Source organism: Anomaloglossus baeobatrachus, chromosome 8 (genome assembly GCF_048569485.1).
Source record: "Anomaloglossus baeobatrachus isolate aAnoBae1 chromosome 8, aAnoBae1.hap1, whole genome shotgun sequence".
Classification (NCBI taxonomy): Eukaryota; Metazoa; Chordata; class Amphibia; order Anura; family Aromobatidae; genus Anomaloglossus; species Anomaloglossus baeobatrachus.
Window position 1 is genome coordinate 239,779,374 of NC_134360.1, and position 26,030 is coordinate 239,805,403.

Genomic DNA, 26,030 nt, shown 5'->3' on the forward strand with positions numbered 1-26,030 from the left:
AAATTGTCCTTGGATGAACTTTCCAAAATCTGGAAGATTCAGGTATTTGCGTATTTTTAATTTCTTTTTCGCTCCTAATTGGGAGACCCAGACAATTGGGTGTATAGCTATTGCCTCCGGAGGCCACACAAAGTATTACACTTAAAAGTGTAAGGCCCCTCCCCTTCTGGCTATACACCCCCAGTGGGATCACTGGCTCACCAGTTTTGTGCTTTGTGCGAAGGAGGCAACACATCCACGCATAGCTCCACTGTTTAGTCAGCAGCAGCTGCTGACTATGTCGGATGGAAGAAAAGAGGGCCCATACAGGGCCCCCAGCATGCTCCCTTCTCACCCCACTTCATGTCGGAGGTGTTTGTTAAGGTTGAGGTACCCATTGCGGGTACGGAGGCTGGAGCCCACATGCTGCTTCCTTCCCCATCCCTTTTTACAGGGCTCTGGGTGAAGTGGGATTCTATCGGTCTCCAGGCACTGAGACCGTGCTCCATCCACAGCCCCTGGTATCTGCTGGACATGGAGCGGAGTATCTTCAGGGACATGGCCCTGCTACATGGAGGTACTCTGTGTCCCTGTGGGGACCGCGCAGACACACGGCAGCACTGCTGGGTGTGTTAGTGCGCCAGGGACAGCGGCGCTGTCCGCACTAGTGCCATCGCACACCACAGCGTTGCTGGGTGTGTTAGTGTATTGGGTGACTACTGCGCTAACCGCCGCTGCCATTTTTATTTAAGGCGCCGCTGGGATTTGTGGTGCGCCGGGGACTTCTGCGCCGGCCAGCACTGATATGCCGGCCGCGCTTATTAACTCGAGTCCCCGGCTTCTGGGCCTAGTCTCTCTTCGTTACCGCCCACAGGCCTGACAGTCAGGGTAGGGGCGTGACGCTGCATAGCACAGCAGCGCTGAGAGCTGGAGTATGTTTTGCATACTCCACCCCTCTCACTGTGTGCACTGTGAAACCGGATTCCCGCACTTTCTCAGGCACGCCCACGGCTTCCTTCTCTGCACAGGACGCCGGCAGCCATTAGTGTCAGTTTCTGTACGATACAGAGACAAGTGTGGAAGACCCTGGCATTCTGATAGTCACACAATCGCTGCAACAGGCGTTAAGCAGCACCTGTGGTGCTAACCCCACTAGTGCAGAAGTGCACTTATAGATATGCTTGTACTATATACATTGCACTGTTTGGTCGCACGTTGTATATACCCTCCTGGATTGTGCGGAGGAGTTATCAGCATATTCTCTGTGTAAAACAAAGGTGCAGAACCACATGTTTTTCTATGCAGCCGGTACAGCATGTACGGCTATACGGCCGGCAGGTTACATAGACCCCCATTATATCCAACTCAGCCGGAGTCTCTGCTAATGGCCAGAGGATGAGGACGGTGTCTGCAGTATTTACTGACAGATTTTCTGAGACTATGGCTATGATACTAGAAGCCTAGCAGTCCGGACATGTCTCTCACAACATGGGCACTGTTGAATCATTGATCCATGGCCCCCCTCAGTGTGAACAACTAACAGCTCCGGGAATGTCACACGCATCCCAGAGTCACGGCTCTGCACAGACGTCAGTCCCAGACAGCCTAAGCGGGCTCACTATGAGCGGCCCTCGGTTTCATCAGGGTCCTAGCAGAAGGACTCTCTGTGTAATGAGGCGGAAGTAGCGGCTCAGGATTCTGATCCTGAGACTGCTCTCAATCTGGATACACCTAATGGTGACGCCATAGTGAATAATCTTATAGCGTCCATCAATAGAATGTTGGTTATTTCTCACCCAGCTCCTCCAGTGGAGGAGTCAGCTTCACGTTTTTTTCTGGACCACTCTGCCTTCAGAGAGGCAGTCCAGGAACACCACACTTATCCAGATATGCGCTTCTCCAAACGGCTTAGGATACACGTTATCCCTGCCCCCTGACGTGGTCAAGGACTGGACCCAGTGTCCCAAGCGGCATCCTCCAATCTCCAGGCTTGTAGCTAGATCCATAGTTGCAGTGGGAGATGGAGCTGCACTTAAAGATGCCACTGACAGACAGATGGATCTCTGGTCTAAATCCATCTATGAGACTGTCGGCGCACCGTTGGCTCCAGCATTCTCACCCTTGGGGCACTCCAAGCTATTTCAGCTTGTCTTACACAGATTGACACGGTTACACGTACATCTGTGCCGCAGGTGGCATCCTTAACCTCTCAAATGTCTGCATTTGTTTCTTACGCGATTCAGGTTGCCCTAGACTCTGCGAACCGTACGGCAGTAGCCTCCGCTGCTCCGTGTTTTTAAGCAGAGCCTGGTCTGCTCGTTAAGTGAATGGAAGGCAGATTCTGCTTCCAAAAAAGGTTGCTTAACCAGTTGCCTTTTTCTGCTGACCGACTGTTTGGTGAGCGTTTGGATGTAACCATTAAACAGTCCAGGGGTAAGGATTCATCCTTTCCTCAGCCCGGACACAACAAACCCCAACAGAGCAGGAGGCAGTCGTGGTTTCGGTCTTTTCGAGGCTCGGGCAGGTCCCATTTTTCCTCGTCCAATGTGGACTCAAAAGGATCAGAGGAGCTCAGATTCTTGGCGGGCTCAGTCACGCCCAAAAAAGAGACAGTCTGAAAACCCGCTTCCAAGGCGGCTTCCTCATGACTTGCGGCCTCCTCTCTCCGCATCCTCGGTCGGTAGCAGGCTCACCCGCCTTGGCGATATTTAGCTGCCATAGGTCAATGACCGTTGGGTGTGAGACATTCTGTCTCACGGGTACAGGATAGAGCTCACTTCTCGTCCTCCAACTCGATTCTTCAGAACTTCTCCACCTCCCGGCCGAGCCGCTGCTCTTCTGCAAACAGGGTGCACTCTATAGGCAGAAAGAGTGATGACCCCCGTTCCTCTTCAGGAACAAGGTCACGGTTTTTACCCCAAATTATTTGCGGTGCCTATAAGAACGGGCCGTTCCGTCCCGTTCTGGATCTAAAACTGCTCAGCAAGCTCGTGGACACCAGGCGGTTCCGGATGGAATCCCTCCGCCATGTCATCGCCTCAATGTCCCAAGGAGATTTCCTAGCATCATTAGGCATCAAGGATGCTTATCCACACGTGCCGATTGATCCAGAGCACTAGCGTTTCTACGCTTCGTTATAGGAGACGAACACCTTCTGTTCGTAGCTCTACCTTCCGGCTAGCGACAGTCCCACTGGTCTTCGCCAAGGTCAGGGCAGCAGTAGTCACAGTCCTGCACTCTCAGGGTCACTCTGTGATCCCATATTTAGACGATCTACTTGTCAAGGCACTCTCTTAGGAAACATGCCGACACTGCCCGAACGTTGCGCTGGAGACTCTCTAGAGTTTTGGGTGGATCATCAACTTTTTGAAGTCAGATCCGACCCCGACCCTATCGCTAACATATCTAGGCATGGAGTTTCATACTCTCTCAGCGATAGTGAAGCTTCCGCTAGACAAACAGCATTCACTACGGGCTGCAATCTCTTCTTTAAGGACCAGTCGCACACATTGAGACGCCTCATGCACTTCCTACGTAAGATGGTAGCAATGGAGGCAGTTCTTTTCGCGCAGTTTCATCTGCGTCCACTACAATGTGACATTCTCCGCCAATGGGACGGGGAGTCGACCTCCCTCAACAGAGTCGTCTTTCTTTCTCAGGCGGCCAAGGAATCTCTACGGTGGTGGCTTCTTCCCACCTCATGGTCAAAAAGAAGGTCCTTCCTATCCCCATCCTGGGCGATAGTTACGACAGACGCGAGTCTATCAGGGTGGGGAGCAGTTTTTCTCCACCACAGCGCTCAGGGTACGTGGACTCAGCAAGAGTCCACCCTTCAGATCAATGTTCTTGAACACAGAGCAGTGTATCTTGCCCTACAAACCTTCCAACAGCAGCTGGACAGCAAGCAAATCCGACTTCAGTCGGACAACTCCACAGCGGTGGCATACATCAACCACCAAGGAAGAACGCGCAACCGGCAAGCCTTCCAGGAAGTCCGGCAGGTTCTGATGTGGGTGGAAGACACGGCATCCACCATATCCACAGTTCACATCCCAGGCGTGGAAAACTAGGAAGCTGACTTCCTAAGTCGCCGGGGTGTGGCCGAAAGGGTATGGTCTCTTCACCCGGACGGGTTTCAGGAGATCTGGCGCCGCTGACAGAGGCCGGACGTCGATCTAATGGCGTCACGGCACAACAACAATGTGCCAGCTTCATGGCACGGTTTCACAATCATCGAGCTCTGGCGGCAGACGCCTTAGTTCAGCATTGGTCGCAGTTCCAGCTACCTTATGTGCCACCTCTGGCATTGTTGCCCAGAGTGCTGCGCTAGATCAGGACCGACTGCGGCCGCGCCATCCTCGTCGCTACAGATTGGCCGAGGATGTTGTGGTTCCCGGTTCTGTGGTGCCTCACGGTAGGCTAACCGGGGGCACTACCAGACCAATCAGACTGGCTGTCTCAAGGGCCATTCTTCCATTTGAATTCTACGGCCCTCAACCTGATGGTGTGGCATTGAGTCCTGGAACCTAGTGTCGTCAGGATTACCTCAGGACGTGGTTGCCATCATGAGACAGGCTAGCATACCAACGTCCGCCAAGATTGACCACAGGACGTGGAAGATATTCTTATCTCGGTGCTCGGCGCAGGGTGTTTCTCCCTGGCCGGTTGCATCGTCTATGTTTCCTTCCTTCCTGCAATCTAGGTTGGAAAAAGGGTTGTCGCTCAGTTCCCTTTAGGGACAAGTCTCAGCGCTATCTGTATTTTTTCAGAAACGACTTCCTCAGGTACGCACGTTCCTACGGGGAGTTTGTCGTCTCAGCACTCCGTACAAGCGGCCGTTAGAGCCCTGGGATCTGAACAAGGTTCTAATTGCTCTCCAGATGCCGCCTTTCGAGCCTTTGAAAGAGGTCTCCCTTCCCGCTTTTCTCGGGAAGTGGCCTTCTAGTAACGGTCTCGTCTCTTAGGAGAGTTTCCGAGCTAGCAACGCTCTCATACAAATCTCCCTTCCTGGTCCTTCACCAGGACAGGGTAGTTCTGCGTCCGATTCCGGAATTTCTCCCTAAGGTGGTATCCCACTTTCATATCAATCAGGATATCACCTCACCTTCTTTGTGTCCTCGTCCAGTCCATCAATTTCAGAAGGATTTGCATCTGTTGGTTCTGGTGAGAGCACTCAGGTTCTACTTCCCGCATGGCGCTCCTGCGCCACCCGGATGCACTCTTTGTCCTTGTCGCTGGTCGGCGTAAACAGTCGCAAGCTTCTGAATCCACCCTGGCTCGGGGGATCGAGGAACCAATTCTTGAAACCTACAGTTCTACTGGGCTTCTGGTTCTCTCAAGGCTGAAGGCCCATTCTACCAGAGCCGTGGGTGCATCCTGGGCATTACGGCACCAGGCTACGGCTCAGCAGGTGTGTCAGGCACCTACCTGATTGAGTCTGCATACTTTTACCAAGCATTTTCAGGTGCATACCTACGCTTCGGCAGACGCCAGCCTAGGTAGATAAGTCCTTCAGGCGGCGATTGCCCACCTGTAGGAAAGGGCTGTTTGACGGCCCTATCACGAGGTATTCTTTTACCCACCCAGGGACTGCTTTTGGACGTCCCAATTGTCTGGGTCTCCCAATTAGGAGCGAAAAAGAAGAAGGGAATTTTGTTTACTTACCGTAAATTCCTTTTCTTCTAGCTCCAATTGGGAGACCCAGCACCCGCCCTGTTTTCTCGGGGTTTTTCTGTTTTTTCGGGTACACATGTTGTTCATGTGGTATGGTTCAGTTCTCCGATGTTTCCTCGGATTGAATTGGTCTTTAAACCAGTTATTGGCTTTCCTCCTTCTTGCTTTGGCACTAAAACTGGTGAGCCAGTGATCCCACTGGGGGTGTATAGCCAGAAGGGGAGGGGCCTTACACTTTTAAGTGTAATACTTTGTGTGGCCTCCGGAGGCAATAGCTATACACCCAATTGTCTGGGTCTCCCAATTGGAGCTAGAAGAAAAGGAATTTACGGTAAGTAAACAAAATTCCCTTCTTTAATGCATTTTGCATTTTCTTATTATTGATTATTAAAAAGGTTTTTTCAATCGTACCATTATATAATCTACTATGCTAGATATCTACTATGCTATAATCTAATATGCTAGAGTTGAGCCAATTCAAAGGACCCTAGGAAACAGAGTCATAAATGGTGCATTCTCTAAATGGGCTATAGTCAGCAGTGGGGTGCCGCAGGGATCTGTGCTAGGACCGATACTTTTTAATCTCTTTATTAATGACCTTGTGGATGGGATTGATAGTAACGTGTCAGTCTTTGCTGATGACACCAAACTATGTAGGATATTAAAAACTGACCTTGATAGTACAAAATTACAAAAAGATCTGGATAAGATGTCAGAATGGGCAGACACTTGGCAAATGAGATTTAATGTTGATAAATGTAAAGTAATGCACCTAGGACGGAGTAATCCTATAGCCACGTATACATTAAATGGAAGTAAACTCGGGACTACAGAACAGGAGAAGGACTTGGGTATTCTCATTACAAATAAGCTGAGCAGCAGCTCTCAATGTCAGGCAGCAGCTGCAAAAGCAAACAATATTCTAGGGTGTATAAAAAGAGAGATTAGATCCTGTGATCCCAACGTATTGTTACCCCTCTATAAATCACCTGTAAGGTCACATCTGGAATATGGGATCCAGTTTTGGGCTTCACATTTTAAGAAGGACATTCAGAAGTTAGAATCAGTGCAAAGGCGGCAACTAGACTACAAGGAATGGAGGCCGCCCGTATGATGAGGAATGGAGGCCGCCCGTATGATGAGGAATGGAGGCCGCCCGTATGATGAGGAATGGAGGCCGCCCGTATGATGAGGAATGGAGGCCGCCCGTATGATGAGGAATGGAGGCCGCCCGTATGATGAGGAATGGAGGCCGCCCGTATGATGAGGAATGGAGGCCGCCCGTATGATGAGGAATGGAGGCCGCCCGTATGATGAGGAATGGAGGCCGCCCGTATGATGAGGAATGGAGGCCGCCCGTATGATGAGGAATGGAGGCCGCCTGTATGATGAATAATGGAGGCCTCCCATATGATGACAGTTTGAAAAAGTTAGATATGTTTAGCTTAGAAAAAAGACGTCTCAGAGGAGATCTCATGTATATGTATAAATACATGTGTGGTCAATATAAAGGACTGGCACATGACTTATTTCTCCCATAGACAATACTAAGGACCAGGGGGCACTCACTGCGAGTGGAAGAAAAGCGATTCCGGAAGCTAAATAGGAAAGGGTTCTTTACAGTTAGAGCAGTCAGACTGTGGAATGCCGACCACAAGAGGTAGTAATGGCCGATACTATAACAGCTTTATATCAGGGCCGGATGATTTCCTCACTACACAACATTGTTGGTTATAAATGACTTAGGGACAAATGTAGAACTGGTGGAGGAAGGGGGAACTAGATGGACCGGGGGCTTTTTTTCAACCTAAGTAACTGGTCCACTGGCCTCCTATGCAGTTGAACCTCCTTCTATCTGCCGACATCCCCGGTGCCTAGAAGCCGCTAGGTGGCGGTTTGCGGTGTTCTGGTCCGGCGGCTTTGGACTCCTGACGTCACTGCTGGATCTTGTGAATCTTTTTGCTCAACTCTTATATTTCCCATGAATGACTGATAATTTGGACCTCATTTCTGGAACATACACCTACTTTGATTTAAAAGCTATGGCACAGTGTGCTTTATTAGAAGTGAATAGATTGAGCCCCTTTAAATTCTCACAGCCCGTCTAACATCTGTCAGTTATAAAATAGCATGGTATATATACTGTATGTAAACCGATCTGTTTGTTCTAATCGAAGCCTTTGTCACTTTTCCCTCTTTGACCAGTCAGGACAGTCATCCACTGTGATAGAGAATATCCACACCATCATCGCTGCTGCAGCCGTAAAGTTCAGTTCGGAGCAGCTCAACCATCTTTTTGTGCTTATTCAGAAGGTAATGTCGCTGATCGGGTCGGGCCTGGTGGGTTCTGGAGCTGGTATTGCTTCCCATCTGTGTATACTGATATGCTACTTTTATCTTGTAAGTGTTAGAGCCATGGAAAGAAACAATAAGATGCGTTTTAATGTTAGTGCCGTTACTACAGCCACCCAGAGTTGCCGCATCCATTAGATGTGACAATCCCGGCACTTTACCCGGCTCATCCCAATTGCCCTGGTGCAATGGCAATCGGAGTAATAAGGGGTTAATCGCAGCTCATAGCTGCCAATAAATCCTAGGTTAGTAATGGGAGGCGTCTGAGACCCCCCCACATTACTAATCTGTAAGGCTAGTTTCACACATCCGGCTTTTTCGCCGGATTCGGTGCACTTCAGTACAGTGTATACAGTACAGTGGCAGCGCAGCAAGCTCCGGTCATATGCTGTCATGTGACCCAGAGTTGTCGCGCTGCCATTGTACTGTATCACACTGTACTCGAATCCGGCAAACTGGCAAAAAGCCGGATGTGTGAAACTAGCCTAAGTTAAAAGAAACAACCACCCAAAAAAATCCTTTATTTGAAATAAAATACAAGCAAACACCCTCTTTCACCACTTTATTAATCCCAAAAACACTCAGGTCCGACGCAATCCACATGAGGTCTCACGACTATTACCGCTCTGCTACATCTGAGGTCACAGTGAGCGGCCATAGAACAATGACCGCCAGATGTGAGCTTCAGGCAGAGAATGTGTCTGAGCCACGCGATGAGCGGGGACATCACTCAGGTTATTTGCGGTCACAGGAGGAGGACCGTGGGAGCCTCCAGCTGTGACCGCAAATCACCTGAATGATGTCAACGCACATCACGCAGCTCACAAGTGATTACTCATGTATTATGTAGGAAGTATTTTCTTGGTAAATATATCGCCAGCGATTCCTTCTCCTATTGTACCGTGTTTTCCATTCATGTTGACGCCATAAAACTTTCCTTTTCACAGAGCTGGGAGACGGAGTCTGACCGGGTTCGGCAGAAATTATTAAGCCTCATAGGCCGTATCGGAAGAGAAGCGCGCAACGAGACCACGACCGGAAAGGTGATCATCCACAGCTGATGAGAATCCACCTGACTATGGCCACGGCACAACTCACCTCTGTCATCTTACAGGTCTTGGAAGTCTTATGGGATCTCGCCCATCTGCCCGTTCTGCCGTCTCACTTAATCCAACAAGCCTTAGAGGAGCACCTGACAATCCTTAGTGACGCCTATGCAGTCAAGGAGACCGTTAAGAGGAGTTATATCATAAAGTGCATAGAGGACATTAAGAAGGTGAGAGAACTTCCCAAAAAGCTGCAAGTCTACCTGCTGAAGCCCTCAGTTATCACATATCGCCAGGGAAGACTTCTGACCTGTATTTAGTACGGCGCCACCTGGTGTTCAAAATGTATGTCCATTTATTGCACTGAATATTGCTGGTCACACTACCGACAGCAGAGTATCCGAATAGTGATCCTCTTATTACTGCATGTCAACTCATAGAAATGAAGAGCAGATCCTCTACAGTACAAGGCAATATAACTGAGAAATAAGAAACATTATCAGCTGCCAGAGGGAGAAGGAGACTGATTGTGAACAGAGCGTGCTCTAAGCAGCACAGATTGGGGGAAATGTGAAAGCAAAGTATACTAGTATTTGCATTTCTGACCTATTAGTGTAAAAATGACAGCTGCAAATAGATTGTCCCTTTCCATATTTTCTATTAAAGAGGTTATTCGACCAATGACAAGCTAGCCAGACACATAGGAAAATAGCTGACAATCTTCATTAAGACACACGGCAGCTCTGCTGAGCATCCCTATCTACTGCAAGCGAGGTAGTAAGGTTTGACCCACCTGATTTTTGGTGGATCCTGCTGAGTTCGGAGAGATTGTGTTTGGTGCATGATCATGGACGAGCGTGAAATGACCGTGTAGATTAATATTAGAAATTGCTGGTAATTCTGCTTTCTTTTTTTTGATCCAGTCATCCCAGCACAACAACCCGCAGGTGGTGTGGGTGGTGCCCGCCTTACGTCAGCTCCACGAGATCACGCGCTCATTCAACAAACAAACCTATCAAAAGCAAGACAAGGTAAAGCCGCCCGGCCTCGAGTATATAATGCATGTCTTATAATTTATATACCGTATTTTTCGGATTATAAGACTCTTTTCCTCCCAAAAATTTGGAACAAAAGTGAGAGGTGTGTCTTATAATCTAAATGGGTCTGGGTCTGCGGCGGCTGGTGCTGGGTCTGCGGCGGCTGGTGCTGGGTCTGCGGTGGCTGGTGCTGGGTCTGCGGCGGCTGGTGCTGGGTCTGCGGCGGCTGGTGCTGGGTCTGCGGCAGTTGGTGCTGACGCTGCTGGGCGGGCAGTGAGGATTTCAAAACATGGCTTCCGGAGTCGGCGTTTGCAGATGGAGTTCTCGGCTCAAGATCTCATCTGCGCATGCGCTGTCTCCGGCCTATTGGTCTCCCAGCAGCGGACTTAAAGAAAATGGCGCCCAGAGGTGGTATTTGGTCAGATGAGATCTCTACTTGTCATTGAGTTAAGAGCTCAATCTACGCACACACTGACTCCGGGTGCCATTTCATTGAAGCCCAGCTGCCCCAGCACAGCTGCCTCAGCACAGCTGCCCCAGCCCCAGCACTGCTGCCTTAGCCCCAGCACAGCTGCCCCAGCACAGCTGCTCAAGCCCCAGCACAGCTTCCCCAGCACTGCTGCCCCAGCCCCAGCACAGCTTCCCCAGCACTGCTGCCCCAGCCCCAGCACAGCAGCCTCAGCTCAGCTGCCCCAGCACAGCTGCTCAAGCCCCAGCACAGCTGCTCAAGCCCCAGCACAGCTGCTCAAGCCCCAGCACAGCTGCTCAAGCTCCAGCACAGCTGCTCAAGCCTCAGCTCAGCTGCCCCAGCACAGCTGCTCAAGCCCCAGCACAGCTGCTCAAGCCCCAGCACAGCTGCTCAAGCCCCAGCACAGCTGCTCAAGCCCCAGCACAGCTGCTCAAGCCCCAGCACAGCTGCTCAAGCCCCAGCACAGCTGCTCAAGCCCCAGCACAGCTGCTCAAGCCCCAGCACAGCTGCCCCAGCACAGCAGCCTCAGCTCAGCTGCCCCAGCACAGCTGCCCCAGCCCCAGCACAGCTGCCCCAGCACTGCTGCCTTAGCCCCAGCACAGCTGCTCAAGCCCCAGCACAGCTGCCCCAGCACAGCTGCCCCAGCACAGCTGCCCCAGCACAGCTGCCCCAGCACAGCTGCCCCAGCACAGTTGCCCCAGCACAGTTGCTCCAGCACAGTTGCCCCAGCACAGTTGCCCCAGCACAGTTGCCCCAGCACAGTTGCCCCAGCACAGTTGCCCCAGCACAGCTGCCCCAACACAGCTGACAGTTTCTGGGACAGCATTTGGGACACCCACCGCCCCTGCCTCCTGTGACCCCGCTCCACCACCACTGCCGCCCCATCTGATCAGACACCACCGGATTATAAGACAGACACCCCCCCCCCCCCTCTTTTTTTTTTATTTTTTCTTCACCCTTTTTTGCTCTGAATTTGGGGTGCATCTTATAATCCGGTGCATCTTTTATAAACCTAAAAAAAATATAGTATAATAGAAACCTTTGGTTACTTCATAATTCTGCTGTTAATATCTGTTTTCGTGTAGCCTCCGGACTGCACTTATTTTGCTTTTTTGTGGTTTTCAGAGCATCATTCAGGACCTGAAAAAGAATTTTGAAATCGTCAAGCTTGTGACGGCGAGTTTGGTGGCGTGCCATCGGTTGTCGGTATCAATTGTTGGTCCTGGTGGGCTGGCTGGATCCTCTTTGGTTGATGGCAGATACACTTACCGGGAGGTATCTGACATTGAACGTCTTGCTGCAGAGAAAACGCAATGTTTAGTAACGTGTCCATTGTGAGGATCCGAACATCCCCCATTAGATGCATCGAAATGTTCAGAAGTTGGGAACTTTGGGTGATGTCCCCTATAGAAATCCCAGGTTACACAGCAGCTGCAAGTGTATTGTAGCCTCGCACAGACAATGCAGATGTTGTACTTTTCTGGCTTCACTAAAATCCCTGCATTTTACCTGCAAATATTTATGCCTCCCATGTCCTAATTATTGTACTTGCATTTTTAGAAAAAATGATGGGTCATTGGAATTTGCGATTGTTAGCTGCATGTATGTCTGATGTAACGCTCAACCAGGAAAAAAAAAATAATGCCATCGCTGTTCTCTATTGCAGTATTTGGAGGCACATCTGAAATTCCTGGCGTTTTTCCTTCAAGAAGCCACCTTGTATCTCGGCTGGAGTCGTGCCAAAGAGATCTGGGAATGTCTGGTGACCGGACACGACGTGTGTGAGCTGGACCGGGAGGTAATAGATGACGACAGCATCTCAGTCATAATGATTATCACCTGCATTGGTTATCAGGATGTTACTGACACATGCACAGAGGTGACCAATTCTGCACAGATGTGACCAATTTTGCAAAGATGCACAGATGTGACCAATTTTGCAAAGATGCACAGATGTGACCAATTCTGCACAGATATGACCAATTCTGCAAAGATGTGACCAATTCTGCAAAGATGCACAGATGTGACCATTTCTGCAAAAATGCACAGATGTGACTAATTCTGCAAAGATGCACAGATGTGACCATTTCTGCACAAATGCACAGATGTGACTAATTCTGCAAAGATGCATAGATGTGACTAATTCTGCAAAGATGCACAGATGTGACCAATTCTGCAAAGATGCATAGATGTGACTAATTCTGCAAAGATGCATAGATGTGACCAATTCTGTGAAGATGCATAGATGTGACTAATTCTGCGAAGATGCATAGATGTGTCCAATTCTGCAAAGATGCATAGATGTGACCAATTCTGCAAAGATGCATAGATGTGACTAATTCTGCAAAGACGCGCAGATGTGACCAATTCTGCAAAGATGCGAGGCCGTGCTGAGGCCTGAATGACCCCTTAGTCTTAAGGGTGCTTTACACGCTGCGACACCACTAGCGATCTCGTTAGCGATGTGACACGCCAGATCGCAGATGCGATCTGTCGAGATCGCACATGGGGTGGTTTTATAGCGCCGATCGCATGTGCGATCTCGGCAGAACGCATCTGCGATCTGGCGTGTCACATTGCTAGCGGTGTCGCAGCATGTAAAGCACCCTTTAGTTATTTATTCTAGTGTGCATTGACGTGACGCTCTCAGTAAAAGCTTGATGTGCACCCTCCCAAATCTAGCAGAGACCGGACCCCTGCACTCACATTTATGGGACCTAACTGCTCTGGCACGTTCTATGATTTTTATATTAGTTTCTCGTATTTTGCAACATTTATTAATATTTTTTTTTTTTTCTTTCAGATGTGTTTTGAGTGGTTTACTAAAGGGCAGCACGACCTCGAGAGCGACGTCCAGCAGCAGCTCTTCAAGGAGAAAATACTAAAGTTGGAGTCTTACGAAATCACAATGAATGGTATGAGAAATCAAGGGGCCAAGTAGCGAGGATACATGCTGGTCTCTGATGCCTGTATGGAATATAAAGCGCAAATAATTTTTTTTTTTCAATTCTTGTGAACTTTATTTAATCCAGACTGCAATAATCCAGAAACTGTCATAATCTAAAAAAATGAACAAACTTTTGAACTAGAACTGAGAGATTATAAACTACTGCTCCTGTGAAGAGAAAAAAATCTATCATTGTAAGGCTATGTGCCCACAGGACAATGCACCCCCGGATATATCTGCAGGTTTCCCGCAGCAGCTCCCCGGAATCCGCAGCTATCCATTGCTGCAGCATTTGTGTGGAGTTGTTGTGGTAAACTTGCGGGACAAGTGCGGAGATACCTGCGGAAGTCCCGCCCTGTATTTCCATAGTGGAGGAGCGGGATTTCCGCAGATATTTCCGCAGGAAAAAGTGATATGCAGTTACGTGCGGCTGCGGGAAATCAGCAGCATATTCAGCAGCCGCACATACAGCAGCATTGATAAAGCCCTCCCCAAATCACATAGGATAACATAGGGAGTGTCTGTACTTGCGCAAACCTGCGGATTTATCTGGAAACTCAATATAAATCCTCAAATTTTCCGTGGCAAAATCCGTGGGTACATTGTCCTGTGGGCACATAGCCTAATAGTACTTTAAACTTCTGCATAGTTTTGCAGGATCTGTGTGTGTTTGCGTGTGTGTGTGTGTGTGTGTGTGTGTGTGTGTGTGTGTGTAATATATATATACAGTACAGACCAAAGGTTTGGACACACCTTCTCATTCAAAGAGTTTTTTCTTTATTTTCATGACTCTAAAAATTGTAGATTCACATTGAAGACATCAAAACTATGAATTAACACATGTGGAATGAAATACTTAAAAAAGTGTGAAACAACTGAAAATATGTCTTATATTCTAGGTTCTTCAAAGTAGCCACCTTTTGCTTTGATTACTGCTTTGCACACTTTTGGCATTCTCTTGATGAGCTTCAAGAGGTAGTCACCGGAAATGGTTTTCCAACAGTCTTGAAGGAGTTCCCAGAGATGCTTAGCACTTGTTGGCCCTTTTGCCTTCACTCTGCGGTCCAGCTCACTCCAAACCATCTCTATTGGGTTCAGGTCTGGTGACTGTGGAGGCCAGGTCATCTGGCGTAGCACCCCATCTCTCTCCTTGTTAGTCAAATAGCCCTTACACAGCCTGGAGGTGTGTTTGGGGTCATTGTCCAGTTGAAAAATAAATGATGGTCCAACTAAACGCAACCCGGATGGAATAGCACGCCGCTGCAAGATGCTGTGGTAGCCATGCTGGTTCTGTATGCCTTCAATTTTGAATAAATCCCCAACTGTCACCAGCAAAGCCCCCCCCACACCATCACCCCTCCTCTTCCATGCTTCACGGTGGGAACCAGCCATGTAGAGTCCATCCGTTCACCTTTTCTACAAAGACACGGTGGTTGGATCCAAAGATCTCAAATTTGGACTCATCAGACCAAAGCACAGATTTCCACTGGTCTAATGTCCATTCCTTGTGTTCTTTAGCCCAAACAAGTCCCTTCTGCTTGTTGCCTGTCCTTAGCAGTGGTTTCCTAGCAGCTATTTTACCATGAAGGCCTGCTGCACAAAGTCTCCTCTTAACCGTTCTTTTAGAGATGAGAAGGTGTGTCCAAACTTTTGGTCTGTGCTGTATATATACACCTATAAGTGAGTCTATTGACCGGTTTCTTTCCCTTTATATATCCTGCAGGTTTCAATCTCTTCAAGACGTTCTTTGAGAATGTCAACCTTTGCGATCATCGATTGAAGCGGCAGGGAACACAACTGGTGAGCGCTCCCGAGATCAGGAATATTTCACCTTCCATCTGCAATCTCTGATTTTCGCTTCTTGAGATGCAAACTCCGGCTCCTTGATTCCCACATGTATATTCAAGGTGACGGGAAAAATAAGATGCCAGGCGCTTATTGACCGCTTATCTTTCAGGAATCTGATGTAATCAAATGTAACTTATGGGATCCATGCTGTTCTTTTGGATTGAGCGCTGAGGGTCCAGCCATCGGGATCTCCATCTATCCTGATAATGGAGCTTAGGTTGCTTTTTTTTTCACAGCACGTTGAGAAACTGGAATTGATTGGCATGGATTTTATCTGGAAAGTTGCAGTGGAATCTCCCGATGAAGAAATCGCCAATGAAGCGATACAGCTGATCATAAACTACAGCTACATCAGTCTGAACCCCCGGCTGAAAAAAGTGAGCCCGTGCATGATTTAGGGGCAAATAGAAATCGCATCCGTGTAACCCTGAAATACAAAAATGTGTCCATTCATTTTCCAGGATTCTGTCTCTTTGCACAAGAAGTTCATAGCCGATTGCTATACGCGGCTAGAGGTAAGGATCGGGCTCGTACTGATTGCCTATTATTGTATTAAGTAAGGGTAAAGACATGCAGGTAATTGGATTGAGCACCGCAGCACAGAGTATTTTAGGAAGTCGATGTAAAGGTTGCTTTAAGATGATACATAGGACAGATTTGTATTTAACGGGCCGTGTTACGATGTGAGGAAGAGACTGGAGACAAGTATATGTTCCAGGCTGAGCTACGTAGTGAAGGAGCACAGTCTCGAGCAGCACAGAGTATTTCAGTATGTGAACGTGCTGATCTTTTGGATGACACAGTAAAGCAAATGTCACTTTGAGGTTATTTCTGCCGTGTGCTATAAGTGAATTTTTTTTTTCTGTGTATAGGCTGCAAGTTCTGCACTCGGAGGTCCCACTCTCACACATGCAGTCACCAGAGCTACAAAAATGCTGACTGCCACCGCTATGCCATCAGTGGCCACCTCTGTACAGTCCCCATACAGGTGAGGGTCCACAGAGCCACGAGGGATGTGGGCGACAGCAGAAATACCCAGCCTGAACTGAACTGTTTTTTCCATATTGATATATACATTGCGTCCCCCTTTACAAAGCTTTTGGAGCACATTGTTGTTTCTTCGGCGCTCCATTGGGAGACCCAGACGATTGGGTGTATAGCTACTGCCTCCGGAGGCCACACAAAGCATTACACTAAAAAGTGTAAGGCCCCTCCCCTTCTGGCTATACACCCCCAGTGGGATCACTGGCTCACCAGTTTTCTGCTTTGTGCGAAGGAGGTCAGACATCCACGCATAGCTCCACTGTTTAGTCAGCAGTAGCTGCTGACTATATCGGATGGAAGAAAAGAGGGCCCATATAGGGCCCCCAGCATGCTCCCTTCTCACCCCGCTTGTGGTTTGTAAGGTTGAGGTACCTATTGCTGGTACGGAGGCTGGAGCCCACATGCTGTTTTCCTTCCACATCCCCCTGAGGGGCTCTGAGGAAGTGGGATCTTACCGGCCCCAAAGCCCTGAGGCCGGGCTCCATCCACAGACCCATTGAACCTGCTGGATACGGAGCTGGGTACCGTTCAGGGACATGGCCCTGCACCATTCAGGTACTCTGTGTCCCCGTACACACAGGCACAGCACACTCCAGACTTGCTGGGTGTGCTAGTGCGCCGGGGACAGTAAAGGGTTACAGTCACTGCAGCCTAGCTGAGTGACTTTATGTATTGGGAATACCGCGCCGGACGCTCCGGGAGCGGCGGCGCGGCTGGGACTTGTAGTGCGCCGGGGACTTAGCGCCGACCGCGCTTTTACGGCGGCGGCGCTTATAAATCCAGTCCCCGGCTTTTGCGGCCTAGCTCCGCTTCGTTCCCGCCCCCACCCTGTCAATCAGGGTAGGGGAGAGACGCTGTACAATCAGCAGCGCCGAGGGCTGGAGCCTTATTTACATGCTCCAGCCCTCTCACTGGACACTGTGGGACGCTGGTTTCCCGCTCTGACTTGGGGCACGCCCACGGCCCGCCCCTACTCACACGAGCTGGAGAAGGACGCCGGCAGCCATTACTGCAGTCCGAGCTGAGAGAACGGACTCTGGGCAACCAGGCACAGGACTAGGGCGACCACACACCCGCTTATAGGCGGGCGGTAAGCGGCACCTGAAGTGCTGACACTAAATACCGCATTTGTCCTTTGTATTTTATGCTTACACTGCATAGGTCGCTATTTTTGGCTATATGCCCTCTTAGATGGCGACACATCAGCAGCAGGAAAGCAGGGGTGCTAAGGCACAGGCTTTCTATGCTGCTTGTATTGCACGTACTGAAGTGTTCATGTGTATTATGCTTGTATGCTATACACTCCACTGTACGGTCGCTAGTCTTGGCTATATTCCCCATAGAATGGCTAGACTACAGCAGCAGAAAAGCAAGGGTGCTGAGGCACAGGTTTTTTTCTATGCTGCTTGTACTGCAGGTGTTGCAGTGTTCATTTGTACTTATGCTTGTATGCTATACATTGCACTGTATGGTCGCTATTCTGGGCGATATTCCCCTAGATGGCTAGTCTACAGCAGCAGAAAAGCAGGGGTGCCAAGGCACAGGCTTTCTATGCTGCTTGTATTACATGTGCTGCAGTGTTCATTTGTACTTTATGCTTGTATGCTATACATTGCACTGTACGGTCGCCATTCTTGGCTCTATACTCCTAGATGGCTAGTCGGCAGCAACATATAAGCAACACAGGCTTTCGTTGCTGTTTCTACTGCAGATACTGTTCCACGGCACTGAACCCCATTGTGTGCAATGCTCCCCTGTAGCACTTGGTCAGCCGGGGTCTCTACTTGACGTGGCCAAAGGAACCACCTCTCAACCCTGTCCAAGGACAGGGACGGAGTTGCATTGGGATAGAGACTTGCAGTCCGGACAGGCCATGGGCAATCTGGATCATTGCTCCCTGGCCACCCTCATCTGGAATAAAATCGGTGCTCCGGGGGGGTCCCAGGGAGACTCTCTGTATGATGAGGCAGACGTAGCTCATCAGGACTTTGATCCTGACACCGCTCTCAATCCGGATACACCGGATGGTGACGCCATAAGGGATGATCCTATAGCGTCCATCAATGGAATGTTGGATCTTTCTCCCTCAGCTCAAACAGCAGGAGAAGTCCCATTTCAGTAGCTCAAACGTATATTGAGTATTGTTCTGGCCACGCTGACTTCAGAGAAGCAGTCCAGGAACACCACGCTTCCCAGAAAAGCGTTTTCTCCAAACGTATTAATGATACACGTTATCCCTTCCCCCCTGACGTGGTAAAGCGCTGGACCCAGGGTCCAAAGGTGGATTCTCCAATCTCCAGGCTTGCAGCTAGAGCCATAGTTGCAGTGGAGATGGGACTTCACTTCAAGATGCCATTGACAGACAGAGGGACTCTGGTTGAAATCTGTCTATGAGGCTATCGGCGGGTCGGTTGCTCCGGCATTCACAGCCGTATGGGCACCCTAAGCTTTTCAGCTGTTCTTGCGCAGCTGGTCTTGAGCACATGTACTTCTGTGCCGCAGGGGCGTCCGTAACCTCGCAATGTCTGCATTGCGACTTACCCTATTAATGCTGTCCTGGAAGGACAGTCGAGGTTTCGGTCCTTCCCAGGCTCGGGCAGGTCCCAATTGTCCTCGTCCAAAAGGGCTGAAAAGCCTCAGAGGGGCTCAGCTTCCGGCCGGGCTCAATCACGCCCAAGGAAGGCAGCCGGAGGAACCGCTACCAAGGCGGTCTCCTCATGACTCTCAGCTCTCTCATCTCTCCGCATCCGCGGTTGATGGCAGACTCGCTCGCCTTTGGCGACATTTAGCTGCCACAGGTCCCAGACCGGTGGGTGAGGGACAGTGTGCCCACGTGCACAGGACAGAGTTCTGTTCTCGTCCTCCGACTCGATTCTTCAGAACGTCCCCACCGAGCCGATGCTCTTCTGCAGGCAGAAGGAGTGGTAATCCCTGTTCCTCTTCAGGAACAAGACACGGTTTTCCTCCAATCTGGTTGTGGTGCCAAAAAAGGATGGCTCTTTCCGTTCCGTTCTGGACCTAAAACTGCTCAACAAGCACGTGGAGGCCAGGCGGTTCCGGATGATACCCTCCGCTCCGTCATTGCCTCAATGTCTCAAGGAAATTTCCTAGCATCAATAGACATCAAAGATGCTTATCTCCACGTGCCGATTGCTACAGAGCACCAATGTTTCGTCTACGTTTCGTGATAGGAGACGACCATCTTCAGTTCGTAGCTCTGCCATTTGGTCTGGCGACAGCCCCACGGGTGTTCACCAAGATCATGGCGGCAGTGGTAGCAGTCTTGCGCTCACAGGGACACTCTGTGATCCCTTACTTGGACGATCTACTTGTCAAGGCACCCTCTCAAGAGGCATGCCAACTCAGACTGAATGTTGCGCTGGAGACTCTCCAGACGTTCGGGTGGATCATCAACTTCTCAAAGTCAAACCTGTCACGACCCAATCACTAACGTATCTTGGCATGGAGTTTCATACCCTCTCAGCGATAGTGAAGCTTCCGCTGGACAAGCAGCGGTCACTACAGACAGGGGTGCAGACTCTCCTTCTAGGTCAGTCGCACTCCTTAAGACGCCTCATGCACTTCTTCGGGAAGATGGTGGCGGCAATGGAAGCGGTTCCGTTTGCGCAGTTTCATCTGCGTCCACTTCAATGGGACATTCTCCGCCAATGGGACGGGAAGTCAACATCCCTGATCAGGAAAGTATCCCTTTCACAGACGGCAAGGACTCTCTGCAATGGTGGCTTCTTCCCACCTCATTATCACAGGGAAGATCCTTCCTACCACCGTCTTGGGCGGTGGTCACGACAGACGCGAGTCTGTCAGGGTGGGGAGCAGTTTTCCTCCACCACAGGGCTCAGGTTACGTGGACTCAGCAGGAGTCCACCCTTCAGATCAATGTTCTGGTAATCAGAGCAGTGTATCTTGCCCTACTAGCCTTCCAGCAGTGGCTGGAAGGAAGGCAGATCCGAATTCAATCGGACACCTCCACAGCGGTGGCATACATCAACCACCAAGGGGGGACACGCAGTCGGCAAGCCTTCCAGGAAGTCCGGCGGATTCTGATGTGGGTGGAAGCCACGGCCTCCACCATATCCGCAGTTCACATCCCCGGCGTAGAAAACTAGGAAGCAGACTTCCTCAGTCGCCAGGGCATGGACGCAGGGGAATGGTCCCTTCACCCGGACGTGTTTCAGGAAATCTGTCACCGTTGGGGAAGGCCGGACGTCGACCTAATGGCGTCCCGGCACAACCACAAGGTCCCAACCTTCATGGCACGGTCTCGCGATCACAGAGCTCTGGCGGCAGACGCCTTAGTGCAAGATTGGTCGCAGTTCCGGCTCCCTTATGTGTTTCCACCTCTGGCACTCTTGCCCAGAGTGCTACGCAAGATCAGATCCGACTGCAGCCGCGTCATACTCGTCGCTCCAGACTGGCCAAGGAGGGCGTGGTATCCGGATCTGTCGCATCTCACGGTCGGCCAACCGTGGACACTACCAGATCGACCAGACTTACTGTCCCAAGGGCCGTTTTTTCCATCGGAATTTCTGCGGCCCTGAACCTGACTGTGTGGCCATTGAGTCCTGGATCCTAGCGTCTTCAGGAGTATCCCAAGGGGTCGTTGCCACCATGAGACAGGCTAGGAAGCCCACGTCCGCTAACATCTACCACAGAACGTGGAGGATATTCTTATCCTGGTGCTCTGCTCAGGGAGTGTCTCCCTGGCCATTTGCATTGCCTACCTTTCTTTCTTCCTGCAATCTGGGTTAGAAAAAGGTTTGTCGCTCGGCTCCCTTAAAGGACAGGTCTCGGCGCTATCCGTCTTTTTTCAGAAGCGTCTGGCACAACTTACTAAAGTGCGTACGTTCCTACAGGGGGTTTGCCATATCGTACCCCCGTACAAGCGGCCGTTAGATCCATGGGATCTGAACAGGGTACTAGTTGCCCTCCAGAAGCCGCCCTTCGAGCCTCTGAGGGAGGTTTCACTTTCTAGACTATCACAGAAAGTGGTTTTTCTGGTAGCAATCACATCTCTACGGAGAGTGTCTGAGCTAGCAGCGCTGTCATCCAAGGCTCCTTTCCTGGTCTTCCACCAGGACAAGGTAGTGCTGCGTCCCATTCAGGAGTTTCTCCCGAAGGTGGTATCCTCTTTTCATCTTAATCAGGATATCTCTTTGCCTTCGTTTTGTCCTCATGCAGTTCATCGGTATGAGAAGGATTTACATTTGTTAGATCTGGTGAGAGCACTCAGAATCTACATTTCCCGCACGGCGCCCTTGCGCCGTTCGGATGCACTCTTTGTCCTTGTCGCTGGTAAGCGCAAAGGGTCGCAGGCTTCTAAGGCCACCCTGGCTCGATGGATCAAAGAACCAATTCTTGAAGCCTACCGTTCTGCTGGGCTTCCGGTTCCATCAGGGCTGAAGGCCCATTCTACCAGAGCCGTGGGTGCGTCCTGGGCATTGCGACACCAGGCTACGGCTCAACAGGTGTGCCAGGCAGCTACCTGGTCGAGTCTGCACACTTTCACCAAACATTATCAGGTGCATACCTATGCTTCGGCGGACGCCAGCCTAGGTAGAAGAGTCCTGCAGGTGGCAGTTGCCTCCCCGTAGGGAAGGGCTGTCTTCGCAGCTCTAACATGAGGTATTCTTTATCCACCCAGGGACAGTTTTTGGACGTCCCAATCGTCTGGGTCTCCCAATGGAGCGCCGAAGAAGAAGGGAATTTTGTTACTTACCGTAAATTCCTTTTCTTCTAGCTCCTATTGGGAGACCCAGCACCCGCCCTGTTGTCCTTCGGGATTTTTGGGTTTTTCTCGGGTACACATGTTGTTCATGTTGAACGGTTTTTCAGTTCTCCGATGTTACTCGGAGGGAATTTGTTTAAACCAGTTATTGGCTTTCCTCCTTCTTGCTTTTGCACTAAAACTGGTGAGCCAGTGATCCCACTGGGGGTGTATAGCCAGAAGGGGAGGGGCCTTACACTTTTTAGTGTAATGCTTTGTGTGGCCTCCGGAGGCAGTAGCTATACACCCAATCGTCTGGGTCTCCCAATAGGAGCTAGAAGAAAAGGAATTTACGGTAACAAAATTCCCTTCTTTGCGTTTATACGTTATTACACTCTTATTACTTTATTTATTTTTTTTTCTTCTTGGCAGGTCAACCAAATTGGTCATCATCGAGAGGCTTCTTTTGCTGGCCGAGCGCTATGTAATCACTATCGAGGTAAACGTGATTGGCACTTCTGCGTACACAGACTTTACCATACCACAGTCCTGGTGAGCTAGAGATGTCCTGTAATATAGAAAAAAGTAGTTTGTTTATACATTTCATTCTAATTGTCACTGATCATGTGAGGCGCGGTGTGCCACATCATAAAATAGGACATAATAAGGCACTGTTCACATGCAGCGTGTTTTTCCTTTTGCCCCATATTATCGCAGCAGCCTGTAGCATTACAGCAGGCGGCTGCACAGTGCCGGTGTCTATAGGAGCTGTATCGTCCACAGTTATATGCTGTTCTAGCTGCATTTTTTTGCATTGGGGTCATGTTTTATCTCTAATTATTGGATTGTGCGTGATTAAAATATTGACTTTTATTTATTTTTTTTCCCCCCTTAAGGATCTGTACTCTGTTCCCAGAACAATTCTACCTCACGGTGCCTCTTTCCATGGACATCTGTTGACGCTGAACCTTACTTATGAGTCTACCAAAGATACATTCACCATAGAGGTCAGTGAGCACGAATTTCTTTTTATATATATATATATATATATATATATATATATATATATATATATATATATATATATATTTATATTTATTTCACTCTAGTCGAACCACTACTGTGCGATTCCTCCAATGTATCTGATTACAAAGGGGATACAACTGCTCAGAATCTGGTGATCTGCAGAAAAAGTTAAAAGGGGGGGGGGGGGGGATGTCAAAGAGAAGGAATTGCAGACAGTTGTATTTTTGGAAATCCCATAGCAGTGAGTGGAGAAATCCGGTGTGACCTCTCCTGTCACTGCAGGTCAATACTAGGGACTCGTAGAGCTGTGACCTGCCTCTGTTAGACATTTATGGCATATTTCTTTATCGTTCCTATGGGAGACCCAGACATTGGGTGTATAGCTTCTGCCTCTGGAGGACACACAAAGTACTACACTTTATCGTAATCCTCTACAATGGGAAACAACGTGACCTGGCCAGTCACAAAAGGCCAGCATTCACAGTCCAAGTAGCCGTGGCTCTCCTGGCTTGATTTTGATAGCATCATTTATGGCTGTTGAGTTGGAGTTTAGAAACTTCGTGGTCCATAGTTGGACCATGAATCTCAGACGTGTACAATCGGTTGCTGTGAAAATAATGACTGTCCTTGTACAGGCTTGTCTGTGACAAATATATGGAATGACCCTGAATAGTAGTAGTATATACTGGCAAAGTGAGTGTAGCCATACAAAATATCTGAAAGCATCGCACCATGGAATATCCCACCAAAGAGTCTGTATTTGTGTGATGTGTATAGAGAGATGAGACTTGTTATTTACGTCCCAGGCCCACAGCAATGAGACGATCGGAAGCGTCCGCTGGAAGATAGCCCGACACCTGAACTGTCCTGTTGAAAACATGCAAATATTCGCTAATGAGAGCTTGGTAAGTAACAGCCGTGAGCTCCGATTTGTCTGCTTACTCTTCCAGGATAGTTTGCAGAATACTTTTTGGACCTATTCCTTTATTATCTGGGGTGTCACAAACCACCGGGGGGGTCACTCAGAAATCCCCCGCGCTGGCTACCAGTACGTCACAATCGGGGGGTAACAAGTGGGGGTCACCCCTCCTTTATACCTCCCGACCGACAGACAGAGCACGTGACGCGCTCTCTAGCGCCCCTCTTATAGTCAGGCCAATTATGGAATTGCCCGACCATAAGCAAGGAGGCCGCTATACTACTTATGCCGATTATTGAAGGGTCCCCGGTGAGAGTAAGGTATATATTCCCCCGACCTCCGTGGGCGGAATATATAAAATCTCCCCGAATCTCACTGGCCTCCCCACAATAATCCTTGGCACAATTCGCTGCCACCAACCGATTTACGGTAACTATTAGCCGAACACACAGACGTGGGATTCAAGATCGAGATAACAGAACAGCCCAAGATTAATTATATAATTTAATCAGCCTAAAGCACACTAGAAACTACAATATATACAATAGGGAATCTACAGAATATACATATGTCAGATTACAGTTACAATCAAAGCATGGGTTACAAACAGGCATACACAGTTCCAGCAGTTACCTTGTTGCGTCTGGCCACAGGGGGGCGCTGTACCCAGGTTTCTAGGATCCTTCCCACAAATGTTTCCTACACGTGCCCCCAGCGAAAAGAACACTGGAAAATGGCCGAAGTAGGGTTATCAACCTGGGCAAGTCCAGGTCCCCTCCTACCTTCGTGACCTCACAGGGAGCACTGCTCCACCCCTGGCTTGAGTTATGGACAATATCCCAACATGGAATATGGGCCATAACTTTGCCTGGGAGCGTCGTAGGCGGACGCCAATGCTCTCATTGTGACAGTTATGAATTTAGCTACAGAACGAGGGGACTCATGACCTGTCTGCCAGTTCCCCATTGGCTGATATCACGCCTGGGGCATTTCCCAATGTCCTGCTCCCACAAAAAGGGTGTGCCGGCATCGTCCGCATGCGGAGACACCATTTTTATGGTTGCCATATTTATCGGAGATATGGCTGGCGAGATATGAACCATTTTTTACTGGAGTCGTTCTGTCTGCTAGTTCCATAGCCTTGCTAATGAGATACAACTCTTGTTACAGGGTGACGGCAGGGAGTCATCCTGTGTCCATTGTTCCCACACCACCTCATCTCCATATCACAGGAGATGGCCATGGGATTTGTTGCTAAACCAGTTGTGTGAAGGAAAGGGGGGGGGTGACACCAGGAGAGGGCTTCCTGACATACTTGAATATCATGATTTATCGTCATATCTCCGGATTTACCTCACACCTCCCCCCTTTTGAGGGCGCTAGGGGGCAGCACACTCCGGTGTTCCCCCGTGCGCCCGTCCGCGACCTCTCCTTGTCGGGACAGCCCGTCTGCGTTACCGTGGTCACGGCCCCTTTTGTGGCGAATGGTGAAGTTGTATTGCTGGAGCGCAAGGCTCCATCGCAACAATCGCCCATTCGTCCCAGAGACGGTGTGCAACCAGCTGAGGGGATTGTGGTCCGTCTCCACGATGAAGTGGCGCCCGTATAGATAGGGTTGCAGACGCTGCAGGGCCCACACTATGGCCAGGCACTCCTTCTCCATTGTGGAATAGGCCACTTCCCTCGGTAACAGCTTCCGGCTCAGGTACAAGACTGGGTGCTCTTGGCTCGCAGAGTCCACCTGGCTGAGCACCGCACCGAGGCCGAAGTCACTGGCGTCGGTCTGTACTACAAACGGCCGCGTGAAGTCGGCTGCCTGTAGCACGGGCGGGCTGGACAGGGCGTCCTTTAGGGCCCGGAAGGCTGTCTCGCAGTCCATTGTCCAATCGACTGCAGAGGGCAGCTTCTTCTTGGTGAGGTCCGTCAAGGGCTTTGCCAGGCTACTATAGCATGGAACAAACCTCC

The 26,030-nt window shown here is 49.8% G+C and overlaps 1 protein-coding gene across 3 annotated transcripts in view; it reads left to right on the forward strand.

Moving 5' to 3' along the window:
* The window catches only part of USP24 (ubiquitin specific peptidase 24), a 229,752-nt gene that overhangs the window by 60,255 nt on the left and 143,467 nt on the right, over positions 1 to 26,030 (forward strand). For all 3 annotated transcript variants that reach the window (XM_075320429.1, XM_075320432.1, XM_075320431.1), the window contains exons 12-26: positions 1 to 42; positions 7,858 to 7,965; positions 8,952 to 9,047; positions 9,119 to 9,280; positions 9,974 to 10,081; positions 11,682 to 11,831; positions 12,223 to 12,354; positions 13,360 to 13,471; positions 15,227 to 15,303; positions 15,588 to 15,728; positions 15,813 to 15,866; positions 16,224 to 16,339; positions 22,553 to 22,619; positions 23,017 to 23,127; positions 23,953 to 24,051. The exon at positions 1 to 42 is cut by the window's left edge and continues 62 nt beyond it. In XM_075320429.1, coding sequence (XP_075176544.1) covers positions 1 to 42; positions 7,858 to 7,965; positions 8,952 to 9,047; positions 9,119 to 9,280; positions 9,974 to 10,081; positions 11,682 to 11,831; positions 12,223 to 12,354; positions 13,360 to 13,471; positions 15,227 to 15,303; positions 15,588 to 15,728; positions 15,813 to 15,866; positions 16,224 to 16,339; positions 22,553 to 22,619; positions 23,017 to 23,127; positions 23,953 to 24,051 — 1,575 coding nt within the window. The remainder of the gene's footprint in view (positions 43 to 7,857; positions 7,966 to 8,951; positions 9,048 to 9,118; positions 9,281 to 9,973; positions 10,082 to 11,681; positions 11,832 to 12,222; positions 12,355 to 13,359; positions 13,472 to 15,226; positions 15,304 to 15,587; positions 15,729 to 15,812; positions 15,867 to 16,223; positions 16,340 to 22,552; positions 22,620 to 23,016; positions 23,128 to 23,952; positions 24,052 to 26,030) is intronic.